The 21,008-nt window shown below is 44.2% G+C and overlaps 1 protein-coding gene across 5 annotated transcripts in view; it reads right to left on the bottom strand.

The window, feature by feature from the left end:
• Positions 1-21,008, bottom strand: part of rell1 (RELT like 1) — a 51,977-nt gene that overhangs the window by 26,751 nt on the left and 4,218 nt on the right. For all 5 annotated transcript variants that reach the window (XM_055939051.1, XM_055939053.1, XM_055939052.1 and 2 more), the window contains 3 exons: positions 14,107-14,328; positions 4,244-4,318; positions 269-323 (listed from right to left, as the gene is read on the bottom strand). In XM_055939051.1, the coding sequence (XP_055795026.1) occupies positions 269-323; positions 4,244-4,318; positions 14,107-14,328 (352 nt within the window). The remainder of the gene's footprint in view (positions 1-268; positions 324-4,243; positions 4,319-14,106; positions 14,329-21,008) is intronic.

Here is a 21,008-nt window from a genome sequence, read left to right on the forward strand (position 1 = left end):
TATCCTTGGAAACCAGCCCTTTGGTGGAATTTCTGAAAATGTTAATATTCATTTAAAAAATTCCCCTACGCTCTAACCACTAGGCTACCTACCGCCACCAATAGGCCTCAATGTTAATGACATCAGACAACATTAAGAGAGGTTGTGAGTTACTTAAATGTCCCCTTTCAGATTTGATGTATATTTAAAAATAGTGCTGATAAAGTTTTGACTTCGGGTAGTCAGCAGCAGCATAGTTTTATTACAGAAGCCATAACAGGATACTTACCCTTCTGAGTCTATGCTGTTTTCAGGAACCATGGCTTGGAGGGCATCGGAGTTCGCTGTGTAGACAAAGAGAGAAAAAATATGGCGTAGGGGAATTAGCGAGGAGAACGAGCAAGCGACATCAAAAGGGTGAAACATTTATTGGAATATGGTTGCAGCCGATAAGCCCCAAACACAATTAAACGGTGCACTGCATTCAATTAACGGGAGCACAGTCAGTCCTGGGAATATAACCTCTGGTAGGCTGTGTGCAAGCACAGGAAACAATGCCTTATGAAAACAACAGCGTCTCCCTGAAATGTAGGACACATTAGGGCTATAATTAATAAGCCATTACTAAGTATGAAAACAGAAAGTATGGCACAAGAGCATAACAGTGGACAGGTTATTTTATTTATTTATTTTTAATTGTACTTATCAACATGACTTTCAAAGAAAAAATGTTACGTGTAAATTACATCATTAATAATCTAGAAGAAACAAGGGCAAGTGTCAATGTGGTTCAAGGACACCTGATTAGCGGTAGAGGCACATAGTGCCTTCGGAAATTATTCAGACCCCTTGACTTTTTCCACATTTTGTTGCGTTTAAAAACTCTTAAATTGTTAGTTTTTTCCCCCCTTCAGCAATCTACACACAATACCCCATAATGGCGTCCCAATACCCCATAATGGCGTCCCAATACCCCATAATGGCGTCCCAATACCCCATAATGGCGTCCCAATACCCCATAATGGCGTCCCAATACCCCATAATGGCGTCCCAATACCCCATAATGGCGTCCCAATACCCCATAATGGCGTCCCAATACCCCATAATGGCGTCCCAATACCCCATAATGACGTCCCAATACCCCATAATGACGTCCCAATACCCCATAATGACATCCCAATACCCCATAATGACATCCCAATACCCCATAATGACATCCCAATACCCCATAATGACATCCCAATACCCCATAATGACATCCCAATATCCCATAATGACAAAGCAAAAACAGTTTCAGAAATAATTGCCAAATATTTCAAATTTAAAAACAGAAATACCTTATTTAGTTAGGTATTCAGACCCTTTGCTGTGAGACTCGAAATTGAGCTCAGGTGCATCCTGTTTCCATTGATCATCCTTGAGATGTTTTTACAACTTGGAGTCCACCGGTGGTAAATTCAATTGATTGGACATGATTTGGAAAGGCACACACCTGTCTATATAAGGTCCCACAGTTGACAGTGAATGTCAGAGCAAAAAACAAGCCATGAAGTCAAAGGACTTGTCCCCAAGAACACAGTGGCCTCAATGATTCTTAAATGGAAGAAGTTTGGAACCACCAAGACTCTCCCTAGACCTGAGCAATTGGGGGAGAAGGGCCTTGGTCAGGGAGGTGACCAAGAACCTGATGGTCACTCTGACAAAGCTCTCGAGTTCCTCTGTGGAGATGGTTGTCCTTCTGGAAGGTTCTCCCATCTCTGCAGCACTCTACCAATCAGGTCTTTATGGTAGAGTGGCCAGACGGAAGCCACTCCTCAGTAAAAGACACATGATAGACCACTTGGAGTTTGCCAAAAAGGCACCTAAAGACTCTCAGACCATGAGAAACAAGATTCTCTGGTCTGATGAAACCAAGATTGAACTCTTTGGCCTGAATGCCAAGCGTCACATCTGGAGGAAACCTGGCACCATCCCTACAGTGAAGCATGGTGGTGGCAGCATCAAGCTGTGGGGATGTTTTTCAGCAGCAGGGACAGAGAGACTAGTCAGGATCGAGGGAAAGATGAACGGAGCAAAGTACAGAGAGATCCTTGATGAAAACATGCTCCAGAGTGCTCAGGACCTCAGACTGGGGTGAAGGTTCACCTTCCAACAGGACAACGACCCTAAGCACACAGCCAAGACAACGCAGGAGTGGCTTCGGGACAAGTCTCTGAATGTCCTTGTGGCCCATCCAGAGCCCGAACCCGATCAAACATCTCTTGAGAGACCTGAAAATAGTTGTACAGCGACGCTCCCCATCCAACCTGACAGAGTTTGAGAGGATCTGCAGAGAAGAATGGGAGAAACTCCCTAAATACAGGTGTGTCAAGCTTGTGGCGTCATACCCAAGATGACTCAAGGTTGTAATCGCTGCCAAAGGTGCTTCAACAAAGTACTGAATAAAGGGTCTGAATACTTATGGAAATGTAATATTTCAGCTTTTTATTTTAAATAAATTACCCCAAAATTAAAATAAATAAAAAAAAACTGTTCATGCTTTGTCATTATGGGGTATTGTGATGTCATTATGGGGTATTGTGATGTCATTATGGGGTATTGTGTGTAGATTGATGAGCGGAGAAAAAAAAAGCAATGTTATCCTTTTTAAAATAAGGCTGTAATGTAACAAAATGTGAAAAGGTCAAGGGGTCTGAATACTTTCTGAAGGCACTGTATTGGCCAACACTTCAGTGGAGAATAACTAAACCCATAAAGATGAGGAAAGACGTGTGGAAACGTCGGAGTCACCTCCGACCGGACTTCACATGACCATGTGTACGTCCTGTTTCCTCTAGTCGGTCAAAATAAGCCCGATTTCCCACAAACTAGGACTGTGTACTACCCTAGAAGCCTACCATCATATTAAAATGGCTTATCATGACCAGAGGGCATTTCAACACACCTTTGTGACCACCTGGAAGGAAGGAGAGTATAAATCAGTATTACGTCCCTCAGGGTTTGTGCAGCATGCCAACGTGATCAGGAAAAGGCTTTGACTTCCTGTTTCCTCATAAATCAGGAAATACGGCCCTATCAAGACTGACTCGCAGAATGTAGGCGTGTGCACGTGCGTAGGTCACCTAATGAGGGTGAGTCAATGGCACGGTACAGTTGATGTCAATATACTAGTGATAACCTTGTTATACAATAGGATGATGGGTAATTCCACCATTGTAGGAAGCTACTGTGTTTACAATCTATTGTAACCATACAGCAGCTCCAGTAATTAGTGTACCATGTAGAACCACAGACCTACTCACCTCCCACCGGATGTTAAACAGGGACACACACACACACACACACCTCCTCCTGTAGCTTCAGAGTGTGAAAGACAGTGTGACGGGAGAGGGACACAGCTCAGCACCAAGTGGTCTGATATAATCATGAGAACTGTTTAGTGATTCATAGACACTAGTTATAGTATTGTTGTCAGTAGAGTGGTATATAGACACTAGTTATAGTATTGTTGTCAGGAGGAGACAGTAGTGGTATATAGACACTAGTTATAGTATTGTTGTCAGTAGAGTGGTATATAGACACTAGTTATAGCATTGTTGTCAGGAGGAGACAATAGAGTGGTATATAGACACTAGTTATACTATTGTTGTCAGGAGGAGACAGGAGTGGTATATAGACACTAGTTATAGTATTGTTGTCAGGAGGAGACAGTAGAGTGGTATATAGACACTAGTTATAGCATTGTTGTCAGGAGGAGACAGTAGAGTGGTATATAAACACTAGTTATAGTATTGTTGTCAGGAGGAGACAGTAGTGGTATATAGACACTCGTTATAGTATTGTTGTCAGGAGGAGACAGTAGTGGTATACAGACACTAGTTATAGTATTGTTGTCAGGAGAGAGGAGACAGTAGAGTGGTATACAGACACTAGTTATAGTATTGTTGTCAGGAGGAGACAGTAGTGGTATATAGACACTAGTTATAGTACTGTTGTCAGTAGAGAGGAGACAGTAGAGTGGTATATAGACACTAGTTATAGTATTGTTGTCAGTAGGAGACAGTAGTGGTATATAGACACTAGTTATAGTATTGTTGTCAGGAGGAGACAGTAGAGTGGTATATAGACACTAGTTATAGCATTGTTGTCAGGAGGAGACAGTAGAGTGGTATATAGACACTAGTTATAGTATTGTTGTCAGTAGGAGACAGAGTTATCCACTATCCATAAACACTCAGTGGTTACTATATTGTTGCCTAGTTACCTTCATTCTGCATGATGTAATGAACAATCTGTCCCACGGTGTCGTCGTTGCCCTCGCTGTAGGTGTCGTTCAGCTCTGTAGAGAAACACACATTTACAAAAAAAAAAAAAAAAGAGCTCAATAAAACACTGGAACACATTAGTCATCGTCGACATGAAAAGGCTTTCCCTAACATTCATCAGAAAGGCAAACATGCTACCAGAGATGAAAAGGTACCTGACCAGACAGATGTTTCATCATTGTAGGGCATTTATGTAATACACTATGGGTCTGTCACAACACACACAGTTAGGGCTGGGCGATATGGCCAAAATATCATATTGGATATCAAAATTGGACTGTAATTTGTTTTTGAATAATACAAGTTCTAAATTGGCTTTATGAGTAGTGAGTGATCCCTAGGGTGGCAACACATACATTAAGTGATTTTAAATGAGTCTTTATCCATTCTGATTGTTTTATACTGTTAAATTCAACCCAAAATCATTTTATCAATTTCTGCATTTCCTGCACTCATTTGAGATTATTTCCACACTGCCACATAGAGCTGCATAATATGGGCAAATAATCTAGGAGTTATTTTTAACCAAATGTTGCAATTTGACTTGCGATTTAGAGCAAAACACTTCGGTGAACTGTTGGAATCATGGAAATAGAATGATTATTCTAAAATTAGAATATATCCGTAAAAATATATTAGAAAAGTGTGCACTTTGAATACAGTGCTTGAAATGACAAGGAATGAAAATCCCAGGGACGAGTTAGTGTGAAGGGTAGGAACCAAAGTGTTGATAAGTGTTTTCTAGGGGACCCTATAATCTTTGGCTACATTTAATTCTCATAGCTACTTCATGTAGCTAACATATTTTGCTTTGTGTATTCCTCTTTGATTTAGAAGATACTGTGGAACAAACATGCTGATTTTAGGTCTATACCATCCTTGGTATTATAAGGCTGTATAGTGAATTACATTTATTAGCTAGCGATTAGCATTAGCAGCTAACAAGATTTAGGCCCAACTTGCTAAGAAAAGAAACTAGCCATTTCCAAACTAGTGTAATTATAGAATGATGGTTGATTTACATTAAGAAGCAAAGTGAAAACGGCATTGTTGGTGTCAGCAATGTTACCATGTAGACGGAACACAAGTGTCTCGTAGTTGAGGACCATCTAATGCGCTCTGAGAAACAGGGGGCGGGGCTAGGTCGGTGTGGAAAGTAGCATATATATATATACACACACACACACACACACACACGAGAGAGCGCGCGAGAGACGTTACACACTGCGTATCACTTTTAACAAACCAAACATTCAAATACCGGTATAGAAAGTAAAGTAAAAACCCAAACCGGTCCGTGCATCACTACCGGTACACGGTAAAATACGGTATACCGACCAGCCCTACACATGGTATATTAAGTTCCTCATATTAAGGACATTCCTTATAACACCATAGCAAGGACCTATTGGTATTGTTGTAGTAAACTGGAGCAGAAGTAACAGATGAGGGCTGTCTACACAACGCGCACAGTGTACACACACACCTACACAGTAGATACACACTGTACACCTATGCATACACACACACCCCTCTCAAGAGCCATAACCTTCCTGTCCAACTGTTCCATGAGTCCGTGAGACATACATATCTGATACCTGAGGATAAGCCTTAGGATTGAATGGGGCTTAAAGGATAAATGACACTCTGGTAGATGGGCTACTAGCCTGTCTTTGTTTTGCGTGGAAGGTCTGTTGCCTGGGTGACCCAGGGGAAGGTCTGTTGCCTGGGTGACCCAGGGGAAGGTCTGTTGCCTGGGTGACCCAGGGGAAGGTCTGTTGCCTGGGTGACCCAGGGGAAGGTCTGTTGCCTGGGTGACCCAGGGGAAGGTCTGTTGCCTGGGTGACCCAGGGGAAGGTCTGTTGCCTGGGTGACCCAGGGGAAGGTCTGTTGCCTGGGTGACCCAGGGGAAGGTCTGTTGCCTGGGTGACCCAGGGGAAGGTCTGTTGCCTGGGTGACCCAGGGGAAGGTCTGTTGCCTGGGTGACCCAGGGGAAGGTCTGTTGCCTGGGTGACCCAGGGGAAGGTCTGTTGCCTGGGTGACCCAGTGGAAGGTCTGTTGCCTGGGTGACCCAGTGGAAGGTCTGTTGCCTGGGTGACCCAGTGGAAGGTCTGTTGCCTGGGTGACCCAGTGGAAGGTCTGTTGCCTGGGTGACCCAGTGGAAGGTCTGTTGCCTGGGTGACCCAGTGGAAGGTCTGTTGCCTGGGTGACCCAGTGGAAGGTCTGTTGCCTGGGTGACCCAGTGGAAGGTCTGTTGCCTGGGTGACCCAGTGGAAGGTCTGTTGCCTGGGTGACCCAGTGGAAGGTTTGTTGCCTGGGTGACCCAGTGGAAGGTCTGTTGCCTGGGTGACCCAGTGGAAGGTCTGTTGCCTGGGTGACCCAGATGAAGGTCTGTTGCCTGGGTGACCCAGATGAAGGTCTGTTGCCTGGGTGACCCAGATGAAGGTCTGTTGCCTGGGTGACCCAGATGAAGGTCTGTTGCCTGGGTGACCCAGATGAAGGTCTGTTGCCTGGGTGACCCAGAGGATGGTCTGTTGCCTGGGTGACCCAGTGAAGGTCTGTTGCCTGGGTGACCCAGATGAAGGTCTGTTGCCTGGGTGACCCAGATGAAGGTCTGTTGCCTGGGTGACCCAGATGAAGGTCTGTTGCCTGGGTGACCCAGATGAAGGTCTGTTGCCTGGGTGACCCAGTGGAAGGTCTGTTGCCTGGGTGACCCAGATGAAGGTCTGTTGCCTGGGTGACCCAGTGGAAGGTCTGTTGCCTGGGTGACCCAGTGGAAGGTCTGTTGCCTGGGTGACCCAGTGGAAGGTCTGTTGCCTGGGTGACCCAGTGGAAGGTCTGTTGCCTGGGTGACCCAGTGGAAGGTCTGTTGCCTGGGTGACCCAGTGGAAGGTCTGTTGCCTGGGTGACCCAGTGGAAGGTCTGTTGCCTGGGTGACCCAGTGGAAGGTCTGTTGCCTGGGTGACCCAGTGGAAGGTCTGTTGCCTGGGTGACCCAGTGGAAGGTCTGTTGCCTGGGTGACCCAGTGGAAGGTCTGTTGCCTGGGTGACCCAGTGGAAGGTCTGTTGCCTGGGTGACCCAGTGGAAGGTCTGTTGCCTGGGTGACCCAGTGGAAGGTCTGTTGCCTGGGTGACCCAGTGGAAGGTAATGTAGCACCTCGCATTATCGGCATATTCAACAGCATTTAAGTAATATATTACCTTCAGTGTTATCTTGTGATCAAGCCATCCATGTTTTGTGATTATTGCTGTCGTAAAAATATGATTAATACATCTTGTGAGAAAGTGATAAGTGTAATACTAAAATCTAATTGAGTATGAAAAATGTAGGTTAAAAGATGGATAGTAAATTATATGTGGTCTGTCATGCAGTCAAATTGTACAATATACAGCGTGTCCCACAAAATGTGTGTGCAGTTGAAGTCATAAGTTTACATACACTTAGGTTGGAGTCATTAAAACCCATTTTTCAACCACTCCACAAATGTCTTGTTAACAAACTATAGTTTTGGCAAGTCGGTTAGGACATCTACTTTGCGCATGACAAGTCATTTTTCCAATAATTGTTTATTTCACTGTATCACAATTCCAGTGGGTGAGAAGTTACCATACACTAAGTTGACTTTGCCTTTAAAAACAGCTTGGACAACTCCAGAAAATTATGTCATGGATTTAATCAAATCAAATGTTACTTGTCACACACACATGGTTAGCAGATGTTAATGTGAGTGTAGCGAAATGCCTGTTCCGACCATGTAGTAATATCTAACAAGTAATCTAACAATTTCACAACAACTACCTTTTACACACAAGTATAAAGGAATTAATAAGAATATGTACATATAAATATATGGATGAGCGATGGCCGAACGGCATAGTCATGATGCAGCAGATGGTATAGAGTACAGTATAAACATATGAGATGAGTAGCGTATGTAAACATCATATAAAGTGACACATTTATTACATCCAATGTTTAATTATTAAAGTGGCTAGAGATTTGAATCAGTATGTTGGCAGCAGCCACTGAATGTTAGTGATGGCTGTTTAACAGTCTGATGACCTTGAGATAGAGACTGAAAAACAGCTTCTCGGGCCCAACTTTGATGCACCTGTACTGACCTCGCCTTCTGGATGATAGCGGGGTGAACAGGCAGTGGCTCGGGTGGTTGTTGTCCTTGATCTTTTTGGCCTTCCTGTGAAGGCCTGTAGGTGTCCTGGAGGGCAGGTAGTCTACCCCTGGTGATGCGTTGTGCAGACCTCACTACCCTCTGGAGAGCCTTACTGTTGTGGGCAGAGCAGTTGCCGTACCAGGCGGTGATACAGCCCGACAGGATGCTCTCGATTGTGCATCTGTAAAGGTTTGTGAGTGTTTTTGGTGACAACCAAACTTCTTCAGCCTCCTGAGGTTGAAAACGCACTGTTGCGCCTTCTTCACCACGCCGTCTGTGTGGGTGGACCATATCAGTTTGTCCGTGATGTGTACGCTGAGGAACTTAAAAACGTTCCACCTTCTCCACTACTGTCCCGTCGATGTGGATAGGGGGGTGCTCCCTCTGCTGTTTCCTGAAGTTCACGATCATCTTGTTTGTTTTGTTGACGTTGAGTGAAAGGTTATTTTCCTGACACCACACTCCGAGGGCCCTCACCTCCTCCCTGTAGGCCGTCTCGTTGTTGTTGGTAATCAAGCCTACCACTGTAGTGTCATCTAACAACATGGCTTTAGAAGCTTCTGATTGACTAAAATTATGTCAATTAGCCTATTGGAGGTGTACCTATAGATGTATTTCAAGGCCTACCTTCAAACTCGGTGCCTCTGCTTGACATCACGGAAAAATCAGTCAAGACCTCAGAAAAATAAATTGTAGGCCTCCACAAGTCTGGTTCATCCTTGGGAGCAATTTCCAAACGCCTGAAGGTACCACGTTTATCTGTACAAACAATAGCACGCAAGTATAAACACCATGGGACTACGCAGCCGTCATACCGCTCAGGAAGGAGACGCGTTCTGTCTCCTAGAGATGAACGTACTTTGGTGCAAAAAGTGCAAATCAATCCCAAAACAACAGCAAAGGACCTTGTGAAGATGCTGGAGGAAACAGGTACAAACGTATCTATATCCACAGTAAAACAAGTTCTATATCGACATAACCTGAAAGGCTGCTCAGCAAGGAAGAAGCCACTGCTCAAAAACCGCCATGAAAAAGCCAGACTACGGTTTGCAACTGCACATGGGGACAAAGGTCGTACTTTTTGGAGAAATGTCCTCTGGTCTGATGGAACAAAAATAGAACTGTTTGGCCATAATGACCATCGTTAAGTTTGGAGGAAAAAAGGGGGAGGCTTGCAAGCCAAAGAACACCATCCCAAACGTGAAGCACAGGGGTGGCAGCATCATGTGGGGGTCCTTTGCTGCAGGAGGGCATGGTGCACTTCACAAAATAGATGGCGTCATGAGGAAGGAACATTATGTGGATATATTGAAGCAACATCTCCAGAAAGTAGTCAGGAAGTTAAAGCTTTGTCGCAAATGGGCGTGGCAAAAAGCATACTTCCAAAGTTGTGGCAAAATGGCTTAAGGACAACAAAGTCAAGGTATTGGAGTGGTCATCACAAAGCCCTGACCTCAATCCCATAGAACATTTGTGGGGTGAACTAAAAAAGCGTGTGCAAGCAAGGAGGCCTACAAACCTGACTCAGTTACACCAGCTCTGTCAGTAGGAATGGGCCAAAACTCACCCAACTTATTGTGGGAAGCTTGTGGAAGGCTACTCGAAACGTTTGACCCACGTTAAACAATTTAGAGACAATGCTACCAAATACGAATAGAGTGTATATAAACTTCTGACCCACTGGGAATGTGATGAAAGATATAAAAGCTGAAATAAATAATTCTCTACTATTCTGACATTTCACATTCGTAAAATAAAGTGGTGATCCTAACTGACCTAAGACAAGGAATTTTTACTAGGATTAAATGTCAGGAATTGTGAAAAACTGAGTTTAAATGTATTTGGCTAAGGTGTATGTAAACTTCCAACTTTGTGTGTGTGTGTGTGTGTGTGTGTGTGTGTGTGTGTGTATATATATATTTCATTCAATGCAGTTTATGTAAATTAAGTTTCCAAAACCTATTTAAAAAAAACTCAAACGACTTTTTGTTTTACCTCTCAAAGCCTAACTTACATAAACTACAATGAAAAACGGTGTCTTCAGTCTCAAAACGTACTGTTATTTTCCAGGCCATTTAAAATGTAGAGCTCGAGGTAATTTAATCCTCCAACCGCCAGAGAGTGTCTGACGTTAGGGGGTGTCCGATGTTGGGGGGGGGGGGGGATGAGCTACACTTCCTGTGTTCAAGATAAGACACTCATGGTATATGTGTAACGGATGTGAAATGGCTAGCTAGTTAGCGGTGGTGCGCGCTAATAGCGTTTCAATCGGTTACGTCTCTCGCTTTGAGGCCTTGAAGTAGTGGTTCCCCTTGCTCTGTAAGGGCCGCGGCTTTTGTGGAGCGATGGGTAACGACGCTTCGTGGGTGACTGTTGTTGATGTGTGCAGAAGGTCCCTGGTTCGTGCCCGGGTCGGGCGAGGGGACGGACTAAAGTTATACTGTTACATATGGACAGCTGCTACATCATTAAACAGTACACATACACATTGCTGTGGCAGGTTCTGTTGAAACAGGGAGGTAGTTGCTAAACTTGTCCAATTGGAAGAACACAGATTTTGACTTCCCATTGCAAAAGGTTTTGCCACGTTGTGCGCAACTGAACAAAACCCAGCCCTTAGATTAAATGATTAACGTATATTATCAATATATCACGTTGTGAAACACTTTTTAAAAATTGCCTTTTCCTCCCCTAACCCAGCTACAGTGACCCCCCTTTCCCCCCCATTCCCCTCTCCAGTAACCCTCCCCCATTCCCCTCTAAACCCATCTACAGTAAACCCCCCCCTTTCCTTCTCTAACCCTGGTTGACTCAGAATTGAACCAGGAAGTGGAGTGTAAAATAAACAGGGTTCTTTCCAACTCTTTTGTCTCTAAACAATGTGGAAAGAGGGGTTGGGCCTGGAGGGACTAGAAGTTTCAGACAGTCGTGGCTAAAATGTACATTTTGATCCACCAGCTACTGTAGCAGGTAGATTTCAAAAAATGAATCTACCAGCCACTCAGATGTTTTCCCAGTCAAAATATTGTTTCACCATAATTGCATCAACAACAAAATATGAGCATGCTTGGTAATGTTTCTAAAACAAGAAGTATTAGTAGGAAGTAATATTGCTCAATTTCATAAAATGTTTTGTGACGCGAGTATTTTAACCATAATAGAGACAAGACAAAATGTTCTGCTGCCCCTTTAAGGGCGGGAGGTTACCACGGCAACAGGGCCACTCGAGTTCTGTCACGTGTGTCAGAGATTTAGGATCTGACTAGGGCGTCTCTTCACTATCAAGTTGAAGCAGCAGACTCAAACTAACGTTGAAAAACCGACCTTGTGAACAAAGCAATGTAAATGGACAAGAAACACTTTAGCGAAAGTCTCACTTTGTAGACCTTCGAGGAAACTTGATCAACGTGTGATCAGCGCCTCCAAAAATGCCCCTATATCGCGCGTCACTCAGTGCGCACAGATCCCAGTTGCTGCGTAGGCTGGGTTATATACTTCGTCTTTCTTTGTGCAATTCGCAGCTATGGAACAAAACAGCAGAAAAACTTTAATAACAGCTGCATGATTCTAACCCAAACATGTTCTCATACTTGACTTTCTTTTTTTAATTCGCGAATGTAATGCTCGCACTGTTGCAAATTGACCACCAGCCAATGGACATTCTTACCCGCCAATACCTAAATCTACCCGCAAGTAGGTGTTAATGTGTTAATGTTATGCCCTGCAGACAGCACAGTAAAGGCCCAACCTCGAATGGGAATGCCATAGTCCTGTTAGACAGAACCTCCCCATTCTGTAGGTGAGAGTGGAAAGAAAATTACCTTAAAACCCTTTACAGACTGCGGTCTCAACCTTCCTTTAGGAAAGACCGGGCGTGCAGCTCATGGCTTTAATAAGAGAGAGAGAAAGAAAGAAAGAAAGAGAGAGAGAGAAAGAAAGAGAGAGAAAGAGAGAAAGAGAGAAAGAGAGAAAGAGAAAAAGAGAGAAAGAGAAAGCGAGAGAGAGAGAGAGAGACTGAAAGAACAGGTGAGAGAGAGAACACATTCTTTCATACTAGCAGAGGCTGCTACACCCGATGTCACAGGAAGGCTAAAAAAGATCATCGAGGACAACAACCACCCGAGCCACTGTCTGTTCACCCCGCTACAATCCAGAAGGCGAGGTCAGTACAAGTGCATCACAAAGCTGGGACCGAGAGACTGAAAAACAGCTTCTATCTGAAGGCCATCAGACTGTTAAATAGCCATCACTAGCACAGAGGCTGCTGCCCTATATACACAGACTTGAAACCACTGGCCACTAATATTTGGAACATTAGTCACTTTTAATGTTGACATATTTTGCATTACTCATCTCATGTATATGCTGTATCTTAGTTTATGCTGCTCTGACATTTCTAGTCCAAATATTTACATATTCCATTCCTTTAGATTGTGTGAATTGTTAGATATTCCTGCACTGTTGAAGCTAGAAACACAAGCATTTCTCTACACCCGCAATGACATCTGCTAAACACGTGTATGTGACCAATAACATTAGATTAGATCGTCTTCCATGGAGCTCAGGTGTATTTCCCCTCCACGTGGTGGTGTTGTAACTCAGGAACCACACAATTCCAGAGCCTTAAAGTCTAAACTTGAGGTAGTGGTGAGGGTGCATACTTTTTCTCACTTTCATCGTCTCGGTCCACGCCAGGACATGTTGACGGGCTCCCGAGTAGCGCAGCGGTTTAAGGCACTGCATCTCAGTACTAGAGGCGTCACTACAGACCTTGGTTCGATCCCGGGCTGTATCACAACCGGCCGTGATTGGGAGTCCCGTAAGGCGGCGCACAATTGGCCCAGCATCGTCCAGGTTAGGGGAGGGCCGTCATTGTAAAATAATAATTTGTTCTTAACTGACTTGCCTAGTTAAAAACATTTAAACGTTGCATTCACTTGGTTATACAAAGTACCATTCCTTCCCATATGCAGTCATACAGTAATAACACTGGAATGGTCCATTACTATTGGAGTAGGTGGGAGTATTTGGCTTGATGACTCTGACCTCACTACCATTCTCTGACTCGTAGTTCTATGACATGATAGAATCCCCCCTCCACCTAAATGGTATTGACCAGAGGAGTGAAGATTAAACCAGTGGCAGGAAACGTTGCCAGTTAACAGAATGACAACGTTCACAATTGTTGAGAAACTATTGCGACATCTTGATTATCTTTCGAGACAAACGAAACGCTCTGTACCGTATATCTTGGTCGCTCAGGAAATCTAAAAACACTCAACAATAAGGTTCTATGTCGCAGTAGTGAAAGTGCTTACAAGGAACATCCAACCGAATAGTCTTCACCAGGGTTTCTCCCAATAGACCTTGGGCCTTCAGTAGACCTAAGAGGCTTTAAAAATAAAATGAAAAAGGCACCCCATCTCAATGCATAACTCCCTACTCAAGTCATGACTGACTACAGCAACAACCAGAACAATAGCATAGAGAACCAAATTTGTCCGAAATGTCCCGTAAGTTAACAAGTGAATTTGAGTGACGAGTTATTGTGTACAGAGGAACATGACCCATTAAGTTTCAAATCCCGGTTGGCATATGAACCCCTAAATGAGAAAATATTAAATCTCTCACCTGTACACATCTCCAGTTCCTTCTTTTCCGCCTCTGCTACCCGGGCCGCCTCCTCATCCTCAGCCTCGGTGGTGCAGCGGTAACCCTTCCTCTTCAGGACGTGACACACCAAGACCCCCAGGAGACCCAGGAGGAAGAAGACCGGCACCAGGACGAAGGCTATGTAGTCTGGGTTCACATGGTCGTCTCCTGCACGGCTGCCTCCCCCCGCTGTCTGACCCGCTAGAAAGCAGACAGGGGGAGGACAGGTGGTAGATGGGAGAGATTGAAAAAGGGGATATGGATAGAGGTGATGAGAAGGGAGAGATTGAAAAAGGGGATATGGATAAAGGTGATGAGAAGGAGAGAGAGAGAGAAAAAGGGTGGGATGAGAGAAAGATGTGAGGAGATTATGATGGTTCAATGTGGGCCCAGTGAGTGTGAGAGAGTAGGTCTTGGTAAATAAGAGTAGCCATTTCCTCTATGGATGTCCCTGAAAGTTGAATATCATAAGCCCTGGTCTCTACATAGTGACACAGCTAAGGAATACGCCACACACACACACACACACCTCAAACTATGTTCTAGGAGAAAACAATCATTGAGGAAACCCATAGTATCCTCATCAATTTGTCCTTTTTTCCATTCAGGAACAGTAACAATAAAACAATACCAGATTATATCAAAGTTGATCAGTTACTGAAAAGTGAGGAAGGGGGAACTCAAAAATGGCACAGAGAGTAGGTTTATGTCAAAAGGACAGTAACAATATAAAACCATACCAGATGAGGAAAAAAGGGGAAGAAGGAATGGAAGATGGAAAAATAAGACAGTTAAATATTGACAAGAGATGAACAAAATGGATAATGCATGTGTGGTAACCACAAGACACTCCATTAGTCATCATTCAATTTATTACCTAGTCACCACTGATAACATGTCACATTTTGACTCATACTCTGAGTTGCACCAGATATTCCTACTAGTCAGCAAAGGGAGGATTTAAGCTCTAGTCAGAACTGAACTCAACGGTCACTCAGGTGATAATGAAAGTCGACAGTGCTTTCATGTTTCCTCGCTCGCTGGATAAAAAAGTGCTGTCCCATATTTCTCTCCCCAGCGCGGCGGGCTGTCATGTCCGCTGACAGCCCTTTAATGGCCAAGAGAGGAGGGAGAAAGACAGAGACAGAATGTCAGTATCACCAGGGAGACTGCTGACTCCAAGGAGGCTGTAATCCCGGTAACTTTCCAGCTCTCCCTCCTCGTCTCTCGCTCCATTGTTCTTTTCCCTCAACATACTCTCTCTGGGAAAGTTTTCATTGGAGAGAACGAGGGAAGCAGAAAGAGGGAGATCTGCAAGACACAGAGCAGGACTGTGGTGAAGGCAGTGTTTATCAGGCCAGTTGGTAGGCAGTGTTTATCAGGCCAGTTGGTAGGCAGTGTTTATCAGGCCAGTTGGTAGGCAGTGTTTATCAGGCCAGTTGGTAGACTTGTTTATCAGGCCAGTTGGTAGACTTGTTTATCAGGTCTTTAAGGGCCGTTGATTGGACGGGGGCCGGCCATCCCTGTGCCATCAGGAATGGAGTGACACACACACACCGCAAGGTCTCTTTAGTTTGGGGAAATCTTTCCACTTCCTCTGTGACTGAGGCCAAAACCACAAGGTGCCCCCCCCCCCACAAAAACCTTTATAGCTTGGTTCCATGTTCTTCTTCCATGTTCAGAGCTGAAATAACTGGGGATTGTTTGGTCCCACATTCCTAGTGCGCAATGATTGTTTCAGATTATTTTGTGCCCAATAGAAATGAATGGTAAATAATGTATTGTGTCATTTTAGAGTCACTTTTATTGTAAATAAGAATAGAATATGCTTCTAAACATTTCTACCTTCATGTGAATGTTACCATGGTTACAGATAATCCTGAATTAATCATAAATAATGAGTGAGAAAGTTAGTGGGTCAAAGATCATACCCTTAAATCAAGGGTGTCAATTTCAGACCCCACTGTCTTACATATTCCTGACTGACTCTGGCTCACAGGAGGGAAAGATATGGGGGGGTCAAAGGTTACAGTGCGTATCTTCCCCCGTCTTCTCCTGACGTTCCCCACGTGAGACATTCCACCCAGTGCCACATGAAGCAGACAATCGGGTCATTGTGTTTCCTCCTGTGTGTATCCCGTCTGTGTGAGAGGGAGTGAGAGCGTGTCTAGTGACTGTGTGTGTGTGTGTGTGTGTGTGTGTGTGTGTGTGTGTGTTCTATGTGATGGTGTCTACATGTGACCGTACGATGTACAAACATACCACTTTCAGTGGGTGTGTATGTCTTTGTGTTTCTCCCCCCCCCCCCATTGTCCCTCTCCCCTGAAGCATGATGGATCTGACTGTGGTCTACTCTGAACACCACTGACCACTCTGTCTGACGAGTTCTTTCTCTCTGTTCTCCTTCATAGGATGTCAGTGGGCAGAGCTGCGAGGGCCGTCCGTGAAATGGGACACAAATACACCTCCCCCCCCCCCCAATACAGAGGAGACTCTCCACACAGGCATACTGTTGGTTGTGGCCTTTTGGTGGCGTCTTTGTGTTTTGTTTGTTCTGGCACTCACACTACATTGTTACCTGGATATAGTTAACAAAGACAGTTATTTCTCCATCTTCGCGCTGTCTTCCCCTTTGTTACGGGCTACGAGCCGGTTCGTGACACATGCCTTAACCCGGGGTCACGACCCCCAATAGACCCTTAGAGTATCCATCTCAGTTATCTGCCAACAGATCCAGGGGGGGGGGGGGGGGGGGGGGGGGTCAAGATATGGATGTCTGTCGTACCACATCAGAACCCAAAATATACCCTATTTTACTCCAATGTTTATTTACATATATTTTGTTGACAAACACTGTATAGCCTCAAAACCTAGTTACAACTATAATTTGTTATATCATGGATGGTCAGTCCTTGCATCCATATCGCGGTGTATTAATTTTAGAATGGTTACATTTCTCCTGCCCCATCCCTCACTTTACACAAAATGCCTGATTGGATTAAACTACACACAATGAATGGACAGTTTAGGGGTGCATTTCAATAGTCTAAAGAGGCTTCCTCACCTCGTCTCCTTTTAATATATTTTATGATAACATCTTACCTCCATCTAACATGTTCTCCTTCTCTAACCTCCACAACAGCAGGTCCCAGAGCATCCATTGTCCCCCTCCTTCCCTTCTCTAGCGCTGTGTGGATCGTACACATCATCTATAGAGATTAATGTTACTGTCAGAGGAATTAAATCCTACATCGTCTCATCTGACCATCTTCAGATTTCCTGCCGCTGTGGTATGCATCCCCATATCCAGGGGCGGACACCGCCGACGTCATTTGCCATGTAAAATAATCAGCACAAAAACACACCGGCAAAAATGAACGACTGTAATTGCAGTGATGTGACATTGGAGATGAGGAGATTAGGATGGTTCAATGTGGACCCAGTGAGTGTGAGAGAGTAGGTCTTGGTAAATAAGAGTAGCCATTTCCTCTATGGATGTCCCTGAAAGTTGAATATCTTAGGCCCTGGTCTCTACATAGTGACACAGCTAAAGAATACGCTGCTGCCCCCCCAATACCAGAATATATCAAAAGTTGATCGGTTAATTAAAAGCGAGGAAAAGGGGAACTCAAAATGGCACAGAGATCCAGTTCCTAAAGAAGGTTTATATCAAAAGGACCACGGAGCATGCGAGTCATTATTGTCTAGCGGGTGACATTCACTAAGACAGACATGTTGTAGGTGTATGGAACTATTTTTTATTGTAGCTGTATGTCAACACAGGTGTCTGGGTAAGTCTACTGTTCAACGGGATCTAGAAGGCAAACAGAGCTTCCTGCTACGCGTCAAGTCTAACGGTTCCACTGAGGACAGATGAGAGGATGTGGTTGTCTTTCTTTTTTTCCATGAGGCCGTCCAACTACTTGTATTACATTTTAGACAAAGATAACTAGTAAAAGAATGTATTATCACTGCTAATATCACTGAACCATAATCCTATAAATACCACTGGAACATAATCAGGCTAGTCTGATGTCACAAAAGAACATTAGGGAAAGTATCTGTTTTTAGATTAAGTTTGTGCCTAATTGTCCAGAGAGTTCCCTGAATTTCATGCATGTCAAAACTCTCTCCCTGTAACCGCCACTGCTAAACAGAACGGAGAGAGTTACGAGTGTCCTGCCAATTAGGAACAAGACTCAGCTGCTGTCTTTGATTCCCTTCTAGCTCCAGCCTACACAGAGCACCCAGGCAGAGGAACGGACAAACGGGGGATACACATCTTACAATCACTTGCATGTCTATGCTCCCCGTGCTTATTTTAAAACCCATGTGTTGAATGTTTGTGTTTAATCAAACGAGGCTGAGGATTAAGTTTTGGCCTTTGTGAGTGACAGACAACAGCTGCATGGTCACAAAGCTGGGTCAGTCACGGAGGAGGATGAAGCAGAGCCTCATATCCTCAAAGGTCATATCCTATGTTATTGTACAGGAGGGCCTAAAGTTTAGAGCCAAAGCAGGAACTAAAGTCATGTGTTTTGAGGACTTCTTCTTGGCACGTCAATGGCATAATAACTCTGTCTTCCTCCACTCAAATGGAATTAATGCTTGTCGTTTCACATTGTAAACGATGGAAGCGTTTAAACCGGTTTGAGCATTAAATTTAATATAATTAAGCAGACAGCAGAAGTCATTCTGCCTGTGTATGCCTCATCTTCATACAGTAGGCCACATGTTTAGCCCTACACTCTTTACTGTCCATACCGCCTTACAAAAACAACAATACACATTTAGATTAAAGAGTTCAATAAGTCAGGATAGGCCTATTCTAGCTGCAGTTTTACATTTTGCGCAAGATGACAACAGAAACACAGGGCTAGGCTAGGCAGCCTATGCAATGTCCCTCACAGGAAATTCAAAAACAACATAGCTGTTGGCAAAAGTATCCACTTTGGTGATGAAACTTTGCATCACTGTAGGCAGGCTGGTCTCAGACTAGACGTAACATAGTAGACGAAAACCCAGGGAGATTAAATGAGTATGATATGTAAGCATACCAATCGTACAATAAGACTAAAGGTTACTTGGTTGGTCAGGGTGGGCATATAACAAACCAAAAGATTCAAACACACAATCTCATCATGGACAACTTCACCATTTTAGGTAATTAACTACCTACTACATTTTAAACTACTTAACATGTTAGCTAACCCTTCGCCTAACATATTGTATGAATTACAATTTGTAACATGGACATCCGTTAATTAATACATAACAAATGTAAAATTAAACTATATACACACACACAAGTATGTGGACACCCCTTCAAATAAGTAGATTAGGCTATTTCAGCCACACCCGTTGCTGACAGGTGTGTAAAAATCAAGCACAGCCATGCAGTCTCCATAGACAAACATTAGCCTTACTGAAGAGCTCAGTGACTGATCAATGTGGCACCGTCATAGGATGCCACCTTTCCAACAAGGAAGTTTGTCATATTTCTTCCCTGCCTCGGTCAACTAAGTGCTGTTATTGAGAAGTGGAAAAGTCTAGTGGTAGGCCACACAAGCTCACAGAACCGGACCAACGAGTGCCAAAACGCATAAAAATTGTCTGTCCTCAGTTGCAACACTCACTACAGAGTTCTAAACTGCCTCTGGAAGCAACGTCAGCACAAAAATTGTTGTGTTAAGCACCTTAAGGAAATGGGTTTCTATGGCCGAGCAGCTGTACACCAGCCTAAGATCACCATGCGCAATGCAAAGAGTCAGCTTGAGTGGTATAAAGCTCACTGCCATTGGAACAGTGGAAACGCTTTGTCTGGAGTGATGTATCACAATTCACCATCTGGCAGTTTGACGGACAAATCTCGATTTGGCAGATGCCAGGACAACACGATCTGCCCCAATTCATAGTGCCAACTGTAAAGTTTGGAGGAGGAGGTATAACAGTCTGGGGCTGTTTCTATGGTTCTGCCTAGGGCCCTTAGTTCCAGTGAATGGAAATCTTAACACTACAGCATACAATGACATTCTAGATTCTGTGCTTCCAACTTTGGGGCAACAGTTTGGAGAAGGCCCTTGCCTGTTTCAGCATGACAATGCCCCCCTTGCACAAAGCGAGGTCCATACAGAAATGGTTTGCTGAGATCGATGTGGAAGAACTTGACTGGTCTGCACAGAGCCCTGACCTCAACCCCATCGAACACCTTTGGGATGAATTGGAAAGCCGACTGCGAGCCATGCCTAATCACCCAACATCAGTGCTCGACCTCCCTAATGCGCTTGTGGCTGAATGAAAGCAAGTCCTCGTAGCAATGTTCCAACATCTAGTGGAAAGCCTTCCTAGAAAAGTGGAATAGCAGCAAAGGGGGGGACCAACTCCATATTAATGCCCATGATTTTGGAATGAGATGTTCAAAAAGCAGGTGTCCACATACTTTTGATCATGTAGTGTATCATACTTACTCGTAGGTCCCTGGTTTTCCTTTACTATGTTACCGGAGTCAAGTTGCTGTAGGCTATCCAATACCAGGTTGATGTAAAGCTACTCTGTTGCAACTAAACCGGATGTACACTAAACGATTTTGTCAACGATTTAGCTGTCCCTGACAAGTTTGAAACCAGAGACAAAAATCCCCTACTTGAGGCGCGCGGCCGTCACCGACGCTCGTTTAACGTGAGCGGGTAAAAGACGCAATCTGAGGGCTACCGATTTCGTCTTTGAGCAGTCCCTGACGTCCCGATATTTTCAAACATGTTTGATTTTATCATCACAATGATCTTTGTAGCGTACAATGTGCCACGAAAAGTTTTGAGAACGGTGATCTGCAATAGCCAATAGGAGAGCTCGCCACAGAAGCCAGTGAGATGACGTTGTTT

This window comes from Salvelinus fontinalis, chromosome 11 (assembly GCF_029448725.1).
Source record: "Salvelinus fontinalis isolate EN_2023a chromosome 11, ASM2944872v1, whole genome shotgun sequence".
Taxonomy (NCBI): Eukaryota; Metazoa; Chordata; class Actinopteri; order Salmoniformes; family Salmonidae; genus Salvelinus; species Salvelinus fontinalis.